Here is a 24,154-nt window from a genome sequence, read left to right on the forward strand (position 1 = left end):
CTTGTCTAATCTTTTGGATTTTTTCTGTGAAAAATTTGGCAAAGTCATTACAGGCCATGGTCGAATGAAGTTCATCTGCCACTGACACAGGAGGGTTTGTTAGCCTGTCAACTGTAGAAAATAAGACCCAAGCATTATGACTGTTTTTGGTGATAATGTCAGAGAAGTAGGACCTCCTTGCACTCCTCAGTTGTAAATGGCCTGTATTTGTATAGAGCTTTACTAGTCCCTAAGGACCCCAAAGCGCTTTACACATCCAGTCACCCACCCATTCACACACTGGTGATGGCAAGCTACATGTAGCCACAGCCACCCTGGGGCGCACTGACAGAGGTGAGGCTGCCGAACACTGACGCCACCGGGCCCTCTGGCCACCACCAGTAGGCAACGGGTGAAGTGTCTTGCCCAAGGACACAACGACCGAGACTGTCCAAGCCGGGACTCGAACCGGCAACCTTCCGAACTCCCAACTTTTTGAGCCACGATCGCCCCACAAATCATAATTGTGAAGTTTCTCTTGATAGATGTCATAATGAACCTGGAGGTTTGTTTTTCTCCATCTGCACTCAGCTTTCCTACACTCTCTTTTTTCATTTTTCACCAGTGTGGAGTTTCTCCATGGAGACTTTTTCCTTCCAGAGATAACCTTCACCTTAATGGGAGCAATAGTGTCCATTACATTTAACATTTTAGCATTGAAGCTATTGATGAGCTCATTGACTGAACCTCTGGACAGGTCAGGTGTTAATGGGAAGACCTGGTTAAAGATCTCACTACTGTGTTCAGTTATACACCATTTTGTGATCACTGCTGTTGATATATTGGTGTGGGCTGAAATTTTACTTTCAAAGAAAACACAGTAATGATCAGACAGGCCCACATCAGACACAGTAACCTTTGAAATGCTCAGGCCCCTTGGCGATCAATAGGTCAAGAGTGTGTCCTCTATTATGTGTGGCCTCTGTTACATGCTGAGTCAGCCCAAAGTTGCCCAGAGTGTTACTCGGGTCTTTAGTCCCTTTGTCCTGAGGGTTGTCCACATGGATGTTAAAATCCCAACAATAATTACACAGTCGAAATCAACACAGATCACAGACAGCAGTTCACTGAGGTCATTAAAAAAGTCTGCACAGTATTTGGGAGGCCTGTAAACATTAAGAAACATAACTTTGGATGGGGCCATCAGCTGTAAAGCCACATATTCAAAAGACTGAAAACTTCCAGGAGATAGCTGCTTACATTGAAATGATTCATTAAATAAGACAGCAACCCCTCCTCCTCTCCTGCTCACCCTGGCCTCACTGATAAAACTGTAGTTAGGAGGGGTCGACTCGATGAGAACAGCTCCACTGTTACTTTGGTTCAACCAAGTTTCAGTTAAAAACATAAAATCAAGGCTGTGCTCAGTGATTAAATCATTAATTAAAAATGTTTTCCCAGCTAAAGCTCTAACATTTAATAAAGCCAACTTAAGTGTTTTAGAGGTATTATTTGCCCCCTCATGTTTGGAAGCAGTCTGTGGCACACGAGGTGTGTTTTCTATATTTAAAGATCTTTTAGAGTGCAGCTCTCTGTGTTTTGACCAGGCCCCATGTCTCCTTCTGTCGCCTAAAAGTACAGAAATTTTAAAACCTTCTAGTAAACAGGGTCCCAGCTTCTCCTGGGAAAAGTCATCACTGTCATAATCCTCGCAGCCCGGACCCTCCACACATCACACATCAGACTGCGGAGACAGAGCATGAAGGTAGTAAGGAGGAACTAAGGGGGGCGAGGCTGGGCAATGTAACTTCAATTCCTCTGTTGAGGGCGGGGCTCGATGGCGAACCTTTGGCTGCTCTGGTGGGGGGTTTATGGGGGACAAAAGGGGATTGGGCCGGGGGGTAGATCTGAGCCCAGCATTGTCCCGCTCCATCATCTCCTCAGTGAATTTCAGGTGTGGGGAGGAGGGAGAAGGGGGGGGTGATGGCCTGTCAGGGGTTTGGGGGACTGGGGAAGGTCGTGGTCCCTGGTCCTGGTCGTTGGTGTTGTTGAGAGAGTTGGAGGCAAAGTGGGACCCCTCTTCTTGCCTCAGACGTCTCTCCTTTCTGAGGCTCTTCCCGGGTGGGGGCAGATGAGGCTCCTCCTCAGGGTTTCTGCTGGGCTTTGTCTGTTCTCGGAGTACTGTTTGTTTGTCAGTGCAAACAATCTGCTGAATCTCTCGTCTCCTCCTCTGACGGGCGGTACAGGTCCACTGATGAATACAGCTGCATTCAGAGAGTTTACAGTATTTAATAATCCAGTAAAGTCCCGTTTCAGAACCTCCGACTGTTGTTTGGACACATCGTTTGACCCTGTATGCAGAACAATGTTTGTCACGGTTGGATATTCATCTGCAATTTGAAGAATTCTCTCCTTCAGGTTGTTGACCATATCCTTAGGAAAGCAGAGGACTTTAGTGTTCTTACCGCACATCCTTTGTACATCCTTTACGGCAGAGTCACCTACAATCAGAGTTTCAGGCCTAGCCTTTAGCTTTCCTGTGGCCTTTACTTTTCAACAGATTTTCAGACCTTACTTCGCTACTTTTAGATGGATGGTTGTCCGATATAGATCCAGGGTCCTTTGATAGTGGAGCAAATCTGTTCTGCAGTTTCACATTCAGTTGTTTTGGAGGTTTGTTGTTAACCTTCCTGTTCACGGTTGTCCAGTCCTGTTTCCTTCCGTATACAGGGGTAGAAGAGTTTCTCTGTCTCGTAGGAAGTGAAGGCCAGTCGGTTTCAGAGATTTCAGCTCGCTGTGCTCTGCCTGTGATACGCCCCCCCCCTTCCAGGAGACTTGATTTATGTCTTGGTTTTGCACCAAGACAGTCCAAGGGGGGATTATCGCTTGAGAATTTATTATAATTCACAGAGTCTACTTTCTTGGTCATGTTATCTGTGCTCCTTAGCTGTGTACTAGCTTGCTCATCGCCATTGTTTTGAATCAAAGGCAAGGTTGTTTCATTTCCACACAGTCCATTCACCTCCACGTTTACCTCCACGTTCACTAAGCGATGAATTTTTGTCTCCAGTACTGCAATCCTCTGCAGGAGGCTGTGGTAGTCATCTGTGGAGAGGGAAGGCATCTTGTTGCTAGTTAGCCTAGCGGTTAGCACCTTTCCAGGCTATTGAGGCTGTTCGGTGCCCAGACGCTGTCATCAGGCTTCAGCTGTGTGTAGGCCACAGACACACGGAGCGCTGAAGATAAGGTAACAATAAAAATGTTGCTGTTTCTGTTAAGAACACTTTATTCCTAATGATCTATAAGTGTCCAGAAGCTCTTGCAGGTAAGCTCATATGGAAGAAAAAAAAAGAAAGAAAAAAAAAAATTTTTCCCACTAAACATTTGAATCTGAAGGTAATAAAAACATTAAATCACTTATAGGCAACTTTTCACAAGATTGTCGGCAGTCCTTAACTTCACTGCATAGTTGTACTTTATTTTTTTCGATTGGTGATAGGTACAGGACCACCACCAAGGGAGGCACTGGGCACCCACCAAAATTGGCTGGCCCCCCAAGTGACCCCACCACCAAAAACACAAGTGAACACAAGAGAGGGCAAGACACCCTACAATGAGTTGAAACATTAACTTGTTATTTATTCCTGCATATATCATTTTTGTCCCTTTATTTGTCCCTCACTGTTCTGTTTTTGGTGTGCCACCCTGATATTTTTTGTGGCCCCCGTATGAAAAATTTCAAGAAGTGTTCCTGAATAGACATGAAACAATTGCAAATAGAGATATTTTGGTGATTATGGAGAAGTAAGTAAATGTTATGGACTGGTACTTGTATATCACCTTTCTACTCAGTTGAGCAGACATCTAAGTCTCATTCACCCAATCACATGTTCATGCAGTGCTTAAGTACATTTACATGAATGCACTGGGGTCAAAATGGGGTTCAATATCTGAACACGGATACCTCAGTGTGTAGTCAATCAGACGAATCCACCAGCCTTCCGATTGGGAGATGACTCGCTCTAACACCTGAGCCACAGCTGCCACTATGTGTGCCCCTTTGGCCATTAAGAGCACTCCAACTATATTTCTAGCTTTTGTTTTATAATATGTGACATAATAGACTTTCAGAAGTCTTACAGGACATTTTTTTTCTTTTGAAGAGTGGTTTGATGGGTTTTTGATAGCACTAAAAGCAAAGCTGTTGCTATTGTTTTTTTTAACTACTGAAACAAGCTGTCTTTAAATACGAGTAAGTACTCAGTAACAGCACTTTGAGGTATGTGGTCTCTTTGAGCATGTGGTTCTTGTTCGAGAGGTACATGTCTGCCATCCTGTGGCAGTTGGATGACACTACAGATGTGAACCTTTTCAAGGCAGAGAAAATACTTAGATGCTCACCACTTCGCTCATGCTTTCACTTTTTAGCTCTACCATCTTTTTTAACTGAAGACAGTGACTTACCTGATTTAGTGTGTTCCTTATATATCAGTAGAGCTAATACAGATGCAAGTAAGACAGAAGCCAACCCTCCAGCAGCAAAGGCAGCGGTGCAAATGTCAAAGCTGCAGGTGGCTGAAGTGACAACATGCATGATGTTAAAATCTCATCACATTATCTGCTAAATCACAAACATGATGTCTGCAACATACAACAGGTTTTCCAATATCTAGGAACTATGGCAAACTAATCAGCTTCCTTTCTTAAGAAGCACTGCATAATCACGTTAATGGCTCTATGTATACAAAATAAAACACATTTATGTTTTTATTGTATTACCACAAGATTTTTCCTGAGCTAATTATTGGAAGACTTTCAGACTATGCCTGAAAACAATTTAATCACCTTCGACTTCCTACAACCCAGATGTGAAATAATGCAAGAAAACTGTTTATTTAATGAACAGATTAATCAAATTGCATATGATTTGACATGAGGTTGGATATGTGTGGTGGTAGTTCTTTTTTATTTGTTTTAGTTAAAAAGGGACAATGTATGATGATTGTTGTCATTTGATGCACTGTTCCAGAGTTTAACACTAATTTGCATCTGCAGTTCCTGGATAGACTGGAGTTTTTAAAAGTAAGTCAACTTCCTACAACAGGCTGCATTTCTGTTATTCTGTTAGCCAGCAGGTAAATGTTATGTGTGACGTGTGATGTTAAAGTCTCCGTGTACCTGATATGAGGATCTTTGTCTCTCTGGTCTGGTTGATCTCTGGCTGGTGAACCCTGCAGGTGATGCTGTGAGAACAAATATAGCACATGCAAATTGGTTAGTTTTAGAGTAAATTAGTAACATTTAATGTGAACAAAGGTTTTGTTTTCAGATGATTTTTAACAATAAGTCAGACTCGTTCACGGTGGGTGATGGGCTCCGCCAGGGCTGCCCTTTGTCACCGATTCTGTTTCTCATTTTTATGGACAGAATTTCTAAGCGTAGCCAAGTGGTGGAAGGCTTTTACAGTGAATCTCATGTCTGCTTTACACAGATGATGTGGTTCTGTTGGCATCATCGGGTAATGCCCTCCAGCTCGCACTGGAACGGTTCGCAGCCGAGTGTGAAGCGGTGGAAATGAGAATCAGCACCTGATTCTCATTCCGGAGGCCATGCTCGTCAGCTGGAAAAGGGTGGAGTGCCCACTCGGGGACGAGTTCCTGCACCATGAGTGATTGCAATGATACAGATGCTGTATTGGTCCGTCGTGATGAAGGGAGAGATGAGTGTTAAAGTGAAGCTCTCTGTTAACCGAGCAATCTACGTCCCTACCGTCAGAACAAGAACAAGATCACAGATAGAAGCAGCAGAAATGGGCTTCCTCCAATAGTGGCTGGCCTCTCCCCTAGAGAGTTCAGCCATTCGGGAGGGGCTCAGAGTAGAGCCGCTGCTCCTCCACATCGAAAAGACACAGTTGACGTGGTTCAGGCATCTGACAAGGATGCCTCCTGGGTGAGGTGTTCTGGACATGTCCCACTGGGAGGAGGCCCCGGGGCAGACTATATCTCTCAGCTGCTTGGGAATGCCTTGGTGTTCCCCTGGACAAACTGGAGGAGGTGGCTGGGGAGAGAGAGGTCTGGGCTTCTCTGCTTAGAGTGCTGCCCCCGCCACCCGGCCCCGGATAATTGGAAGAAGATAAATGGATGGATAGACATTTTTTAACAAATATGAAACTGCCTGCTTGTGTCTGTTTTACTTACCAAACATGGTATATCACTGGTTAAATCTTTTAAGAAAACAGGATCAATTTAATAGAACCAAATTTAAATGGGTTTTTTTGCTGCTCCCTTTAAGGGTCACTGCAGCGAGTCATCCATGCACATCTCACCCTAGGATCCTCCTCTGACACTCATCTCCACCGATGCCACTCTGAACCTCGCTCTTTTCTTCACATCTCTTGTGCACTGTCTATTGCTTTGGAAGTTTAAGACTTCACAGAGAGAAATACGTTCATACACAAGTTTTACCTGTAAAGAAATCATAAATGCCAATGTCCAGTCAAAATAAGGTCATAAGATTTCAAATTATTCCTCTTCACATTGCACTAATGATGTCTTAACTGTTTCATGATACATGATGTACTGCATCATAACCTCTCGCATATGAGAGAGCAACTTCTGATGTGTCTGAGAAATATTTTGAGGAATATGGAAAACATTTTGTTTATGTTACATAAAATAAATTATCAGTGAGTTTTGAAAGATGGAGCAATAATGTAAGTTGAACCTGCTGTTTGCTTCCTGCAGAGTAACTCTTTGTTTCATGACGAAACGTCCGCTGGCATCTCGATCTCTTTTTGGGTCTTGAGCAGGGATGTCGTTTCCTTGGTGATCCAGAAATGTTACCTGAGGCTCTACTGGCCAGCAGTTCACCTCACACTGCACAGTCACCCCACCTCTTTCAACCGAAACCACTGAGAGCTTTGGCTCCGAGACTGCCCCTGTAAACAAAAATTATCTAATCAGGTGTGCCAACTGAATCTTTCATCTGTCATCACTTCCTGAATATCCAGCTTAATTACTAGTTTTTGTGTGCATAATTCAAGCCATCATCTGCACTCTGACAGACCTTAAATTAAGCTTCAGGCAACCCACTATACAAAATGTAGTTCATTGTGAGTAGCTAAAGATAACCAAATTATCAAAAGGTAAATAGGTAAAGATTAAAATCTTACAGTAAATCAAAGCATTAAATACCAAAGTGCTACATTTTTACTTATAAATATATTATTTTCTTAACAAAATTAAACACTAAAAAATCTTCTATGCTTCATTAGAGTAAAAATTTAACCAATTAATCACATAAACTTGATAAACAACTTCAAAGAGATATGATTTTTAGAATAACTACATGGGAAAAAATGTGTACACAGTTTGTAAAGTACTGGAGAGAACACTTAAGGACGACATAATGAGGACAAACAAACCAGTTCAACCTGAGACACCACGGCTCCCACGCACATGTGTGCACAGACTGAACTCTCAGCCTTTGTTGTGTACTTCACACAAGCTTAGAAGTGTCAGTTACTTCTTATCCATTCACAAGCTTCATTTTATACTCACAATAAACACAGGTTTAGATTTACCCACAAAGTGTAATGGAGCTCCCAAAAAATGTTTTCTATGATGAAATTACTATTGAAGTATTAACAACTAGCTGTTTATTTTTGTCATTTTTATGGGTCAAAAATTGCTTAGCACTAGTAGTGCAACGGATCAAAAATCTCACGGTTGGGATCGGATCACGGTTTTAAGTCACGGATTGGATCAATTTTCGGATCAGCAAAAAAGACAAAAAAGACAAAATTTTAACATTTACTTATTAACTTATTTAAGTATTTTTTGCCTATTAAAAACATTCAACTCAAGACTCATTCCACGCAATTATATAAAAACAAATTAAGGTGCAATGCAGGGCTTTGTATCTACCACTCCGCTGTGATATAATGAGCTTTCCGTTGACCTGGAGGTCGACCCATTTGTAGTTAGGGCAACAGAAGATGCCTGGGACAGTTCAGCCATAACTTTAAACTTTTCCTCCTCATACATGCCTGGGTACGATCTTGTCAGTGAAGTGGACGCGCAACGGGATATCATAGCGTGGCTCACGCACGTTCATCATAGTTTAAACCCCTTGTTTTGCACAATGGAATACGGCCTCCCGTCTGCAGCTAAACACCCCAGTAGCTTTTGTAATAGCTTTAGCCCGGTTGGATTGGGCAGCAAAGGGCTGCTTAAATGCCGCAAACTCCTCTGCTCCTCCACTTGGACCGCTAGCGCTGACCATAACTACCGCTTCACAGACTGACCACGCGCACCATTCACATACTTTTTTTCCTTTTTTTTTTAATCTTCGGATTACGTGCGTACCGAACCGGGGAGTGAGATCTGTTCGGATTACAGATCAACCATGATCCATTGCAGCACTACTTAGCACTGTTGCCTCACAGAAGCCAGCTGTACTGCAAAAAATGTCTATCTAACTATGTGTTACAATCTTACAATCAGCCAAAAAGTCTTTTTGATGTTGTTTTGAGAGTGGAATACTAAGAAAGTTATCCTCTTTCATCATTTAGACGTGACTTGGCTTAATCTATCAAAATGCCGTTGCTGGGTCTATTTGGAATCTGAATAATTCACAGAAATGTTTAAAAGGAATCCTTCACATTACTTGGTTCATTCAGCCTATGATTTGATAAACTCGACAAAGTCCAAAACCTGCTCAGCATTCCTAGCTTCAGTTATTTAATGAACTTGAGAGGACGTACCAACAACAAGCTTCACTACTGTGACCTCCCGAGGAGCATTCTTCCAGAGCTTGAGGCATTTGTACTTCCCTGCATCAGACATTTTTACATTGGAGATCCTTAATGAGATGTTTCCATCTTTCAGTTCTTTCATGATCAAGCTTGTCCTGTACTCAAAGACTGGATTCTTTATCTCGTAGGTCTCACAGCCATCCCGATACAGGAACACCACGTCTGGATTCAGACCTTCTTTGGACCACTCAACAGTCGGAAAGTCAGTGCTGTCAGAGATCCTGAAGCTGCATGGTAGAATAACATCTCCACCAGCAAATGCTAGAACCTGCTCCTGTTTACCATGTGCAGCATATTCACCTAGGAAAAATAAATAAATATATGAATTAAGGTATTCATTTTACACTACATTTTATACTACTTATCCATCTCTGGGTGTGGGACGAGCAGTCTAAACAGATCTGCCCAGACCTCCATCTCCATGGCATTCCCAAACCAACTTAATAATGTAATTACTCCAGTTATTTTCAGGTGTGTCCTCAGGAATTCTCATACCCGAATCCACCCAAAACACCCCACCTAGGAACAATCCAGTCATAATTACTTCAAACGGCTTCTTTGAAGGAGAAGCAGTTCTCCTCTGACTCTGAAGGCCTGAATTTGTCACGGTCCTGTGTCGGTGACCCAGTGTTTCTGGTTTTTGTACTTTTACTTTTGATGATGTGTTTTGGTTTCCCAGTGTTTATTCTGTGCTCCCTCTGTTTTGTGTCATCCCTGCCTGTGTATCCCCTCTAGTGTAGTCAAGTCTCTGAGTCTGTGTCTTTGCATGTAGAATAGAATAGAATAGAATAGAATTCAACTTTATTGTCATTGCACATGTCACAGGTACAGGGCAACGAAATGCAGTTTGCATCCATCCAGAAGTGCTTTAGCCGCGATATAGATATATTACAATATATATTAGCAATAATATAGATGTGTAAGTATATTACAGAAATGGGTCTATTATGGTATGTTATAATGTACACGGTGTGAAGTATGTTATGAATATTCTATAACTATAAGTATGTACAGGCTGTAGTGAGTACAAGCTATGTACAGGCTATGAACAGGATATAAATATGAAATAAAAACTATACAGAAATCTGAGATATACAGTTATACAGAAATGTGAACTATGCAAGTTATAAACAGTTGTAGGATTGAAAAATTATCATATGTACAGAATGATATTCACACAGAACTATACAGTAGTGCAGTTAGGATAATTGTGATAGTGATAAAGTGCTAGTGGTTGTGGGTGTGTGTATGTTCAGTCCATGAGTTTAACGTGGGTCAGATGTCAGGAGGCAGAGTTCAGGAGTCTGACAGCTGTGGGGAAGAAGCTGTTCCGGTACCTGGTGGTCTTAGTCCGGAGGCTCCTGTAGCGCCTCCCAGAGGGCAGGAGGGTGAAGAGTCCATGTGATGGGTGACTGGGGTCTCTGATGATTTTCCCAGCCCTTTTCAGACACCGCTTCCTGTAGATGTCCTTTATGGCAGGAAGTGGTGCTCCGGCGATGCGCTGGGCAGTTTTCACGACCCTCTGCAACGCCTTCCGTCCGAGGCAGAGCAGTTCCCGTACCAGACTGTTATACAGTTGGTCAGGATGCTCGATGGTGCAGCGATAGAAGTTCACCAGGATGTCTGAGGACAGGTGGTTCTTCCTCAGAGTCCTCAAGAAGAAGAGGCGCTGGTGAGCCTTCTTGACCAGCTTGGAGCAGTTGGTCGTCCAGGTGAGATCCTCGGAGATGTGGACTCCCAGGAACTTGAAGCTGCTCACACGCTCCACAGCCGTCCCCTTAATGTGGATGGGTGGATGTGGGTCAGCATTCCTCCTGTAGTCCACGATGAGCTCCTTAGTCTTCTCAGTGTTAAGCAGCAGGTTGTTTGTGTCGCACCACTCAACCAGATGATCCACCTCCTCCCTGTAGGCGGTCTCATCGTTGTCACTGATGAGGCCAATCACCGTGGTGTCATCTGCAAACTTAATGATGGTGTTAGAACCATCAGCAGGTCTGCAGTCGTGGGTGAAGAGGGAGTAGAGGAAAGGGCTCATCACACAGCCTTGTGGTACACCGGTGTTCATTGTGATTGTTGATGAGCAGCGGTTATCCAGCCGGACATGTTGAGGGCGGTTGGTCAGGAAGTCCAGTAACCATTTGCAGATGAGGGAACTGATGCCCAGGTCTGTCAGTTTCCTGAGTTTCCATGTGTGTGTTTCCTGTTTTACTTTGAAGGTCCGTGTCTGATCTCAGTGTGTTCACTTTACGTTTCCCCTGTCCCGTCATGTCTGGTTACTCCCAGCTGTGCCCTCCTTCTGTGTCTCATTCCCTCGTTATCCCTCTGTGTATTAAGCCTTGTGTCTGCCTCTGTTAGTTGCTGGTTTGTCTGTGTTATCTCCCTATGTCATCTTATGGTTTTCTCTCTGTCTTCCTGCATCTCTGTTTCTGGCTTCAGGTTTGTTTTATGCTTAGTTTTCCCAGTTTAGGTTTTCTCAGTTCTGTTTTTTCGCCACCCTCGCCTTTTTTGTATTTTCAATCGCCACAAATAAAGCTACCTCACATCAGCAGTGCCTGCATCTTGGGTCCTTTACTAATTCCACACGGCTCGCCGCGCCAGCCTTGACAGAATTCTTATTCTTTCAGTCACTATATATATAACTTGGGCTTGTTTTCATTTCTTTCAGTTATGCAGTTAACAATCAGACAAATAATAAAACAAAGACATGATTTTTTTTAAAAATGAAGCTGCACTGGATAGCACCACTATTCCACTGACTCCTATAGAGTAGCCAAGGATGGTATTGCATTTACTTGCAATAATGAGACCTTGGACCTTATTTGTGCAACCTTAAAGGTTTATTAATAATGATTGAGGAATTACAAACAACTGTAAAACCAAAGACAAATGCTAGCACCTCACGTGGCTGATAGACAGCGCTTCCTCATACTTTGAAAATCAAGCAGCATAAACAAAAGTATAAAAGAAATTTCCACTGCGTCACACTGACAGCTTCACGGTTTTATGGTGCGATAACTTAGTGCAACAATGCATGTAGGAGATTAAATAAATAAGATCTTTTTTCACTTGTGACATAACAAAGATAATAAGATTATGATTATTATTAGTAGTAATAGCTAAACAATAAAGCTATGGGTTTTTTACCTATAGCACTCATTCTGACTCTGAGACTGATGGAAACTCCAGAGAAATGCAATGTAATTGTGCACATCTCGGAAATTTTCCGATGAATATGCCTCAAAAGGAATTAAATCATAAAAATTATGCTAACATTTCTGGCTGCAAGGAAAATGCTTTCACAATCAAATACATTTATTTTTAAAGAGTGTTTAATTAACTATACTTCATTAATTTCCAGGACATTAAAAAAATGCAACACTGTTATTAATACCAACCACGTCACCAGTGGATTAGTTTTCAAATAAAGATCTTACATTTCAAGAGTCCCCAATTTTTTGTAGATTTTACAGTTGTTTCTGTTAAACGTTAAATGTTTTTCCATAAACAGGTGAACATTCTTTAAAAAAGTTATAAATATGACCCGATTAATGTTGATTGAAGTTGCAAAATTTTCCCATAAATTTCCATTAAGGGTGCCTTGAGTGCTGGATTGCTCGTGTGCCTTTGCTTTAACTGCATAAAACCTAAGGCAGCTTGGCCTTTGTGACTGAAACGATACTTTGACAGTCACATTTATGGCTCAGAGTCAGATACTCAAACAACTGCCATAAAAATAATGCAGTATGATAAGGTGCAATAGCACGAATCCCTGGAAACATACAACTATTCAGAATGTCTGGACAAGGGACAAACACTGTGGTGCTGCACACTTTCTGGTTTCCTGGTTGGAGTTCCTTTGATAAATCATAGGTGCACCAAACATTCTGGGCCACTCATGAGATCCAGAAAATTTGGCTGTTGCCCTTTAATCCAAGATAGCAAACTAGCATGGACTCTCAAACGACAGTAGTAAGGAATAATAGTAGCAGTAGTAAAATATCAAAATATAGCAATATTTTAAGCTGCATTATTACAGTGATGATCACCTGAAACAGCCGGAGACATAAAGCAAAATCTCTCCTCCCGGAAAAATATTTGCACCTCTTACAGAAGAACAATGATTTGTATTGTTGACATAATAACCTTTTGCATACTTCCTACCACAAGGTATAAATGTGAAAACAGGTCTGACTCATCAGTGGAAACTATGCAATAACTTATCTCATATTCCAACACTGTGAATGTGTGAGTCATATCTCCCTCTTATCACTCTGTGAGCCTGTAAGCCTGTAATTACTGTTATAATAGCAATAACACATTCACTCAGATGCTATCATAGAACAGATCATTCTTTTATTTAATCTTAATTACGTTTTAAAGGATAGAAAGCAAGAAATTAAACAAAGCAAGAAAAAAATGTGAGTAATTGATTATTTGAGTCCTAAACAAAGGAAGAAGGTGGTTCAGTCTACATACAGTTTGTAATGTAATTGCATTCACATGTAAACATTTTGCACTTATAGAAAGGTTTAGGAAAATCCGATTAGAATCGGGGACTTTGTCGGGACACCGAGGCCAGGTCATCTGAGAGAACTAATCTCTCCAGTGTGTCCTGGGTCTGCCCCGAGGCCTCCTCCTGGTGGGACATGCCTGAAAGACTCACCCAGGAGGTTCACTTTTACACTCAGCTCTCTCTTCACCACAACAGACTGGTACAGCATCCGCATCCCTGCAGCCGCAGCACCAATCCGCCTATTGATCTCCCGCTCCCTTCTCCTGTCACATGTGAACAAGACCCTGAGATACTTAAACTCCTCCAATTGGGGCAGGAACTCGTCCCTGATTGATTCTGAGACCACCCAGTTGAAAGCCTTCCGCCACTTGCTGCACCTAGAAATTCTGTCCATAAACATTATGAGCAGAATAATTTTTATATCACTCCATTTTAGGCTTTTACACTGGCTCCGTGTCAGGTTTAGACTTCAGTTTAAAACCTTGGCTCTTACTTTTATCCTTTATGGCTTTATGGGGTGAGGTCCCCACCCTTATTGTCAAACTACTTCACCACTATTCTCCGACCTGGTTTCTTAGGTCCTTTTTTAGGAGCATCCTCGTGATTTCACGTGACCATGGCTCCAAAACTTTGGATAAACTTGACATATACTCTTGGCCTCCTTCACTCTGTAGGCTGACTGAAGGCTGACAGGAGAACCAGCCTAAAACTCATCTGTTCAGACAGGCTTGTGTTTGTGTTTTGTTTTGGTTAATGTGTATCTATCTGGACTTTGTAAAGCACTTCTTTTCATTAAATATTCTGCATCAGATTTTGCTTTTCTACTAAACAGAATTACTGTGATGTGACATTCTAATATGCTAAGCCCAGGAAATGAGTTTTCTGGCTCCATTAAATAGCTTCACTTGTAGTAGAAGGTTTGTACAAACAACAGCAGGACTATCATTTTAACAATAACACTAGTTTCTAGTCTAAGGAATGAAAGGTCCTACTGAAAAAAAAAACATTGGCTGCAACGATCTTCTTGCTCTCGTGTTCTTGGAATCTAAAGCTGGTAAAACGAGTTTGGCTTATTTCTTATTTAGCCTTAAACTTTGTGTTACTCAGACGTACAAATCATGGACATTTGTCTCTTTGCTCTTCCATTTAACTTCATTTGTAACCTTTTTTATCACTTTTTTATTACTATTGGCATTACATACATTTGCAGCTTATTTATATAGCTATAAACACATGTAATATAATGTAATAATAGCAGCTGAAGTAGTATTCCCCTCCTTACCTGTAAAAAATAGCAGCAGCCTGGCACACAGAAAAAGACGCTGATACATCACCAAGGGGAAAAGGCTGAAGTTTCCCTTTAATGACTGAAACAGTGTAAAAGTTCATATAAAGTGTGCACCAGTCTGAAAACAGGACGAGCCCATTAAAGACAGTGCGGTAGAAAGGACGCACAGAGACACTGCCTGGAGTTCATTCATGAGGTTTCACTATCGGTGTCTGGGCGGTGCGTTCAAGAACACTGCGTGGTTATAGCTACCTAAGGTCCTAAACTGTCATTAAAATATAAAATAAAATACAGTGATAAAAGCATTTCCCAAGTAAAATGTGAGATGTACGATAAAAACTAAAACAAATGCACACAGTGGACTAAACTTGCCAATTGATGCCTTGACTTTCTTTCTTTCTGTTTATGAATGTGGGTGAACATTTTCTTCCCACACACAAGGGCGTTCCAACCTGAATATACACACGGATAACACAAGTCACATGACAATGCATTGGGAAAGCGTATGAATGGGTGCAAGTGGTTATTTTTGACTGTGAATGCCCTTCGGGAAGCCTGAGAGGTATTCTTGAAGACTACCTAAGGAAATTACAAGAAACATTGCCTAAGAGAGTTCAGACTTTGTACCCATTTGTGTTTGTACTTTTCAGTGTATCAGTCTTTGTCGTCAGTGTGTGCAAATTCAACAAATGCCCTACAAACTACAACTTTTTAATAATAATAATATTAATAACAATAATAATGATAATAGACACAGTTGAAGATATAAAAGTAATACCAAAGACTTACATCAATATACATTATAGATATGAAAAGATACAATAAAATAAATAAACACTTAACACCTGGGTTAAGTGTTCCTGGTGCGATCATCTGACACTTAAAATCTGGGCAGCGATAAAAGCATTTCCTGAGTAAAAAGTAAAGTCAGTGAAATGAGCTCTGATTCATGCCAGCAGAAAGTACACTGGAATAATCAGGGCAGCAAACAAAGGCACAAATGACCTTGTGCAAAACATTAGCACTGAAAAAGAGCTCAATGTCCAATGTTTCAACTATAAAAATACAAAGATATCAATTTCCATTTGCACAGTTTATGCAAAAACATAATTGGAAATATTTTTTTTTCTCAAGCACATTAATACGTAACACTATACACAAAAATACAATAACAAGTAAAAAAAGGCTTTAAAGTGCAAGAAGAAAGTTAGCTAAAATGACTTCGTCTATTGGAAAAGACACTCCTATATGTTAACAAAGTGTTAACAATGTTAACAAAAACTGTTTTTTTTTCTGCAAACAAACAAAAACATACAAACTAGCCCCAACCCTTAATATGAAAGTAAAAAGAAAGAGCCTCCTATATATAAGCAAAAGTATCACAAGCACCATACATCATGGTCTGGTCCCATTTTTTGACTGGTAATGCAAAAAAAAAAAGAAAGGAAAAAAAGAAAGAAATCATCCTTAATATTAAAAACATTCAAAGGACAGGCCTGTACCAGTATTAAGTTAGCTTAGTTTACTAGAAACACAGGTAAGCCCACCAGGCTGGCTCAGTTCTTTTAAACTATATGTCCATTTTTCTAGTTATTTGACTCCAGGCCCAGAAGCAAAAGTCTAAACATAAATGCCCAGCATTCCTGTTCCCAACAACCTGCTGTAGTTCATCCAGGGGTCAAGCTCCTACTCCATGCTTTCATCACTGGTGTGAAATTTCAGTTTCTAGTTATTGCTCAGTTAAGGAGTTTCAGTCATTTAAACCAAGCGAGCATTGCCTTGCCTTATGCTTCACTTATGTTTGAAATGTAAAGCTTACATTTCTTTTAGTTTTCATTTTTTAATAAACTTCTCTGTTCATCTTCTTCAGGTAAATTTCTCAGGAGGCTGTGACGGTTATGAAATTCACCAAAATGTGGAGGTCCTGAGGAGCGCCTACGCTGAGGATGGTGGGTGCTTTGATGGGGTGAGACACTGGAGTTGATCATCTGGTTACCAGGTCCTGGAAAGCTGTTTTGCCTTTTGATAATAAGCTTTGAACCCCAGCTTTTTGGTAAGTCGTCAGATTTTGGAGTTTTAAAGCTGTTTGAAGCTGAAGATAGGTTTGGATTGTGCACACTGGTCAAGCTCTTGTTGTCAGGGCCGTGAGTTAAGAGTAGTTTGGAGGGTTTTGAAACGTCTGCTGTGGTTGTGGAATGGCATTGGACAGTTGTTCCACTGCTGTAGGAAACAACTTTGCTGTCCTGTAGTTTTCGGGTCTCATCTTCGATAAGAAACCCAGACTCTCTTTTCATCTGTCCAATGCTGCCATTTACCGAGCTGTCTGTGCTGTTAACTCTTGTGGGGTGGAGGTGGCTTTGATTTGATGTCTTTCTTTTCACTGGCTGCTTTACAATAGCTGTGTAAAATAAACATAAAAAAGATCTGAATCATCTGGTGGCAAATAGAATTCAAATTGTATAGATGGCTATAAGAAAATTATCCAACTTTTCACTTGATTTATGACTTCAGTAAAACAAAAAAACTATGATCACTGTACAGACAAAGGAACTCCAAGAAATACACAGATCAGGCAAAACAATATGATCACCCATTGAATATTGTTTTGGTCCCCTTTTTGCTGTCAAAACAGCAAGATGTTAGCAAAACGTCTTTCAAGTCGTGGAAGTTGTGAAGTTGGTCCTCCATGGACTGGACTTATTTGTCCAAACACATCTCACAGACGAACAGATTGGATTGAGCTTCATAATAATAATAATGTATACTTTATTGATCCCCGTGGGAAAATTCTTCGCTGCAGTTCAGGGGATTCGAACCCCCGACCTTCCGATCATGGGGCAACCGCTTTACCTACTGAGCTATCCCCGCCATAAACTATTCATGATCCGTTTTTGTTTATTACATTGTGTATTACGTTGCTAAAAGGTTCAGGAAACCGTTTCCACGAAAGGGGTACATGCTCTGCAAAAACAATGCTTAGGTAGGTGGTACATATCAAAGTAATACCCACATGGATTGCAGGAGCAATGATTTTCCAGCAGAAAAGTATGACAGCATCTGCCGGCTTGCCTTTTACCAAAAGTACATTGTGGTACCAGGTGTTTCCCAGGTAAGCAACTCAACCCATTGTTGGTGCCTTTCAGTGGTGGACATGGGTCAACATGGGCACCCTGAGTGGTCTACAGCTATGCAGCCCCGTATCCAACAAACTGTAATGCACTTGTATTCAGGTGGTTGTATTCATACACCTTTTATCAGAAACAACATTAACTTATTCTTTAATTTGAACTCCAGTAGCTCGTCTCTTGGATTGGACCACACATCCACCAGTGAGCCTTGGCTCACCATGAACCCGTCGATGCTCTGACTTAGTCATCTAGCCATCACAATTTAGGCCCAAATTAACTTGCTCAAATCCTTATGCTTACCAGTTGTTCCTGTTTCTAACATTAAGTTTGAGGACAAAATGTTCACTTGGCTCCCTAATATATCCCACCCACTTACTGGTGCCATGTCAGTGATCATTAATGTCATGCCTGATCAGTGTATACTATTGAGTAAGTCACAAAACTCCTGAGATTCCACCTTACACACATGCAATTTTGTCTTTGTGTTCTCTATGTAAACAGCAACTACATTTTTCTTTATCCTTAAAACAACAACAACAATAAAAAACAAAACAAAACACTAAAACCAGTTTGCTGTCATTTCAAAATGTTTCTCAACTGCTCACTGGCAGTCTATATCAATGGCCCTTGCTTTGCATTTTTTGTATAATTCAGAACTGTGACTTACCACATCTGAAGCATTTTTTGCATGAAAGGGCAATGACCCCAGCTGCAACTAAGAAAAACAGTGCTGTTCCTCCAATGGCGATGGCAATAGTGTGAGGATCAGACTTCATGCAGACACCTGAAATGACATAACATTGTGTTGACATATGAACAGATAACTCATATTATACTTAATATAAAATACCACATATCTACAAGTTTTTCTTCAAGTCTAATGAGTCCTTATTGGTAGGAAATACACACCCAGTGCCCTGGCAGGTTTCTTTATCAGGCTACTAGATTGGGACAGTGACACGTGCTAAACTGTACTGCCAACAAACTCAACAGGACTCCAGACAATGTCAAGAATAGAGGCGCTATGTAAACTGGCAAGCATGTGGTGCAGAGGGCGTACATAGGCTGCGTTGGAGTAAAGATATAATTTGTTATCATGATCTCTAAGCAGCACGTTGGCACGGTGGTTAGCACTATTGCCTCACAGCAAGAATTCAGTTCCATCATCAGGCCGGGGTCTTTCCGTGTGGAGTTTGCATGTACTCCCTGTGTTTGTGTGGGTTCTCCCCAGGTAATCCGACTTTCTCCCACCGTCCAAAGACATGCATTTAGTGGGGACAGGTTAATTGAAAACACTAAATTGCCCATAGGTGCGAATGCAGGAGTAAATGTGAGTGCGAAAGGTTGTCTTTGTCTATGTGTTAGCCCTGTGACTGTACCCTGCCTCTCACCCTAAGACAGCTGGGATAGGGTCCAGACCCCCCCCCAGGACCCTGAAAAGGATAAGCGGTCTCTAAGTATAGATATTTTGGCTAGAACTACATTATCAACCATAGGTGTGTTCTGCGGTGCCGCTGCAGGGAAGGCAGACACACCTATGCATCGCAATCACATCTTGCCAGCTTAGAATCTGTGTAGGGTCCTATGTTTGGGGTTCTTTGTTGATGTGTGTGGCTGGCAGCAGCACAGCCAACCGTGTAAAGCAACCGTGACAGAGATAATAAAAGATGCTGCAAATTATGAGGGTACATCCGGGTCTGGTGTGGATTTCTTACAGCTAAAATAAAGACACCAGCAGATTATGGTGTCAATCCTGGTGTGAAGTGACATGTGGAACGCAAACATGAGAGCAAATGGTTAACATAGTGGTCATCTGATAAAACTCCACACACGGTAATTTATAGAAATCCCAATAAAACCTACACATAAACCCCAAATAGATAGCAAATGCATTAAAAAAAATGTGAATATGGGTGTTTGAATGCACACGTGAAGCTCTGGCATACCTGGTATGAGGATCTTTGTTTCCCTGGTCTGGTTAAACTCTGGTTGATGAACTCTGCAGGTGACACTGTTTGACAAATACACAGTTTATAACTCACATCATTAGTGTTATATAAGTGAAAATCAAATTTTACAGTTAGTTGGTTAAACATAATCTGCAGTATTGTGCAAAAGTCTTGAGCCAGTCTACGTGCAATAAATCACTGCACTTTTTCCCCTCTAAAGAATTATATGTGGGAAAAGTGCAATGATTTATTGAAAAGTACAAGCACAAATGGGCACACAGTCTGAACTCTCTTAGGCAATATTTCTTGTAATTTCTTTAGGTAGTCTTCAAGAATACTCATCGGGGTTCCTGAAGGTCATTGAAAGTTCTTCTTTGGATGTTTATTTTGTTTTCTGTCATGATGATCTCACAGTGTGAATATAGAGGACCTGGCTCTCAGGAGGCCAGTCCATGGCTGATAGGGTTACACTGCATGAAAACTATTCTTGACAATTACTTAATGAGATTAGAGAGAGAAACAATGAGTTCTGACGCTGTGTTTTCTTGTTGTCCTATCAGAATATAAAGAGAGAGATTCAAGACATTTGCACAGTACTGTAAAAAAATTAAAAAATCCTTATCCAATTATTAATGTCTAAAAAAAATATTTATAACCTGCTGGTGGCTCTTTGCAGAGTGGCTCTTCGTGTCACAGTGAAACATCCACGGGCATCTTGTTCTCCTTTGGGGTTTTCCCCATAGATGTTGTTTCCATTGTCATCCAGAAATGTTACCTGAGGCTCTGGCAGCCAGCAGTTTGCTTCACAATGCAGTGCTATGTCACCGCCCTCCGCTGAAATCACTGAAAGCTTTGGCTCAGAAACAGCCACTGTAAAAACAACAAAACCAGAAGGTGTGACCATTATATCTGCCATCCTACGCACCTGTCCTTATTTCTGATAAACCTATCATTGTTTTTATGTTAAAATGACATCCATGACGTCTAAGCCACTCATTATAACACTCTTGGCTTCTGAAGAAGAATGAAAGACACTAAGTGATACACACAGACAATGCAAACTGCTCTTTCACAATTAAATTAAACTATTTATAGACAGTGTCAAATCACAACAGCAGTTGCCTCAGAGCGATTTAAATTGTAAGGTCAGGACCCTATGATAATTATAAGGAGCTGTGCTTTTTATAAAGTAAACAACTTTTCTAAAGCTCCTTGAAATTGAGTGTTTACGTAGATGAGTAGTGTCTCCTCCTCTAAAAAGACTTTGGTTCCTGAAAGTCTGTTCCTCTGATGAAAGAAAGATTATCTCGTGTGAGCCAGTCCTTAATCATGGCAACTTTTACAGGACTTTAAATCTTACATTGGTCAAATATTATTAATAGTATAATATGCACTTCTGAGGAAAGCCAACTGGCCATATTCCCAGTAAAAAAAAAATAATGAAATAAAGCTGGTGTCATTTGAAGGTTTAGCACACACAATTTACTTTATAGACCCCCCCCCCCCAAAAAAAAGATGGAGGTATCACCATGGTTTCTGGTTGTGTTAATATTTTTCATTCATGAAGGACAAAAACATATCCAAATGTGTAACAATAACAGAATTGTATCTACTACCCTTGGCAGAGGTTTGGTGATGCAATGGTTGCTTGTTTAAGGTCTAATGACTGTGACTCAACTTCAGGGATTTAATGCAGACACGAATGAAACAAGAATTTCAAGAAATGCAATAGTCTCATTTCCTGTTTTTCATTATTGGAAGTGATAGCTTGATTTAATGTCCACATTTGGTCTAAATCACATTTAAACAGAGAGACATGAAACCAAATGAGGACACACCGGATATGTTCTTCCGGTCCAGCCCACAGGTAGGCGAGTGCTACATGAGCAATGAGGCTAATGATCAGCCAGTTCAACCTGTTATGAAACACCCAACTATTAAAAATAAAAGAAAAAAAAGAGTCAAATGTGTACACACACTGAACTCAAAGGACATTCCTGTGGATGAAGCTGTGGTTTGTACTTTAAGCTTCAGAAATGACTCAGAAAACAGCCATTAGGGTTAAATGTTATGTACACAATGTATTACTTAAAGAGCAAAGTGGAATTGATTCTCAGTGTTTTTCATAACTGTTACTATATTTACAGCCCATACTCAGGATACTTGCCACTAAAGTGTGATATATAGCTGAAAGTAGTGGCTTGTTAATCTCTGTTCTGTTCTTTCCATTTGGAAATCTGTTTAAAGTTTCCTTTTTTTGGACCTATTATGCTATGTTTTTATCTTTGAACTCAACTAGAGCAGCTTTGTATATGTCACAGTCAAAATATGCCCTACTCGTCTTTTATTGGTCATTGGTGCGACTCTTCTGTTTAGCTCCACTGTCTAAAAGAAGCCAGTTTCCCCTGTTTTCTATGCTTTCTTCTGTTTGGCCTCCATAAACAGAACATTTGAACAGAAGGAAAGTTTGCTCTAGCAAGATAGTGGCTAACTTTATCAACCAATAAAGCTTGATACTCATCAAGACTCATTTTGAAGTAGTTGTAGACTAAGCTGAAAACTAAAGGTGTGTGGATTTATGGACGTATCACTGATTTTTATTCAGTTGGTATACGACCCGAAGATCGGCTTCAGATTTTTAGGTATAATTAATAGCTCAAGTGTTTATTCAAAAGTAAAATCAAATAGATAGAAACTCAAATGAGATACAGATGAAGAAAAGAAGCAGCACACAGATACTGTCTATGTTTAAAGCCAAGAGCTCTGTGCTGTTAGGGGTAGGGTCAGGCTATATTTCAGTTCTTCTGTTGTGAGATTTCACATTAGGTATGACAAATTACAAATATTTTGAATAAACCAAATGAGTAAATGTATCCCTCACCTGAAAAAAGGTCACCAACAACAGGGTAGATGATAGCAATTTGTTCAATTCATGTGTCTCTATGAGACCTTGCTGGAATAATTTGGTGCGTGTTTGTTTGTATTTAAGAGACATCTTACGTCAAGGACCACCATCTAGCCTAGCATAAACTTTGTGGAGCATGGTTTTTCCTCCTGCAGTTCAAAATTGTGCCCCTTCGAGGTCTGACTCTAAAGTAAAACCCAGATCCTGATCGCATATTAAATGAATTTAGCTGAATTGGACAGCTAAATTTAAGTGGGTGGAGCACACTTAGGCAATTCAATGGTGAACTCTTTGTGTGGAATTGAACATGAGTGGACATACCCACATCCAGCGCCACTGTTGTAACCTTCCTGGCAACATTTTTCTGGAATGTGAGGCATTTGTACTTTCCAGTATCAGAAACCTGCACATTGGAGATCCGTAATGAGATGTTTCCATCTTTGAGCGCTTTCATGATGAGGCTCGTCCTGTACTCGAAGGCTGGATTCTTCATCTCGTAGGCCTCACAACCATCCCGGTACAAGAAGACAACATCTGGCTTCAAGCCTTCCTTGGACCACTCAACAGTCGGAAAGTCTTCCTTGTCAGAGATATTGAATCTGCACGGTAGAATAACATCTCCACCCGCAAAGGCGAGAACCTGCAGTGGCTGATCCTGAGCACGGGATCCACCTAGAAAAAAAACAAACCCAAAAACAAAAAACAAAAAAAGGAAACACAAAAAGGATAAACAACCAAGGATAAACAAAATGATAAAAAAACAAAGTTACTGAAGTAGACATTAAACAATGTGAGTAAAACTTTACTAGAAGCTATTCAATGCCTCCAGGTGGATTGATTCCTGTACATTATTTTATGTGTTATAGGTGAAGAGAGCGCGGAGCTCCAAGGCAAACACTTTACCATTTACCAGTCTTTTTCAAATACTGATCAATACTCTGAGTATTGACCAGCAGGATTACAGTTACATTACAGAGACAATCAAATCTATCCCATATATTTTAATGCCACATTAAAGCTGTAAGGGCATAAATATGTAACAGCAAAAGTATGACATCCAAAAGAGAAAGGCCTTTTTGAAAGAAAAATAATATTCTGACACATTAAACTGTTTGGTTTTTTTGTCTTTGTTTCTTTGTTTGTTTTGGTGGCATTGTTGATTTATTTTTTCTCTCATCCAGGTTTGGTCATCTTATCTTAATTGAAATGAAAGCAAATTACCACCCAAAGAGCCCAAAAGAAAACAAAGCTGCAAGACTGACAAGGATGTTTTGTTTCTGAGGACTTTAAGCGCCACAATCAGCTGCCTGCACTTATCTTTTTCACCTGCATAACATTGCAGCAGTACTTTCCTGTGACGCAACAATGATGGCTTAGTCACTCAAATATTTTCTTTCATCCAATTAATCATGAACTTTTGAATGCACTGCATTTCGGATGGCATTTTTTTGAAATGCATAGTATTTGGTTAATGATAAAACTATTGGCACGAGTCCATCTGTTGACATTTGCACAGTTTTCCTGGTTGGTTCAGGGTGATTAAGTTATTGGCCAGTGATGAAAACACAGGTTGAATT

The 24,154-nt window shown here is 40.7% G+C and overlaps 1 protein-coding gene across 3 annotated transcripts in view; it reads right to left on the reverse strand.

Moving 5' to 3' along the window:
- Positions 1-24,154, reverse strand: part of LOC116332346 (butyrophilin subfamily 3 member A2-like) — a 29,255-nt gene that overhangs the window by 3,535 nt on the left and 1,566 nt on the right. Inside the window, exons 2-10 of one of the 3 annotated variants that reach the window (XR_005608336.1) lie at positions 22,899-23,249; positions 20,329-20,542; positions 19,670-19,734; positions 18,391-18,507; positions 14,590-16,993; positions 8,744-9,094; positions 6,703-6,916; positions 5,158-5,222; positions 4,444-4,554 (exon numbers count right to left, since the gene is read on the reverse strand). Coding sequence is in view for 2 of the 3 variants with exons in the window: in XM_039598725.1 (XP_039454659.1) it covers positions 16,422-16,993; positions 18,391-18,507; positions 19,670-19,734; positions 20,329-20,542; positions 22,899-23,249 (1,319 nt within the window). In the remaining variant the exon portion in view is untranslated. Of the gene's footprint in view, positions 1-4,443; positions 4,555-5,157; positions 5,223-6,702; positions 6,917-8,743; positions 9,095-13,652; positions 16,994-18,390; positions 18,508-19,669; positions 19,735-20,328; positions 20,543-22,898; positions 23,250-24,154 lie in introns of those variants that run through there. The other 2 variants (XM_039598720.1, XM_039598725.1) reach the window with 2 other exon arrangements.

Source organism: Oreochromis aureus, linkage group 3 (genome assembly GCF_013358895.1).
Source record: "Oreochromis aureus strain Israel breed Guangdong linkage group 3, ZZ_aureus, whole genome shotgun sequence".
NCBI lineage: Eukaryota > Metazoa > Chordata > Actinopteri > Cichliformes > Cichlidae > Oreochromis > Oreochromis aureus.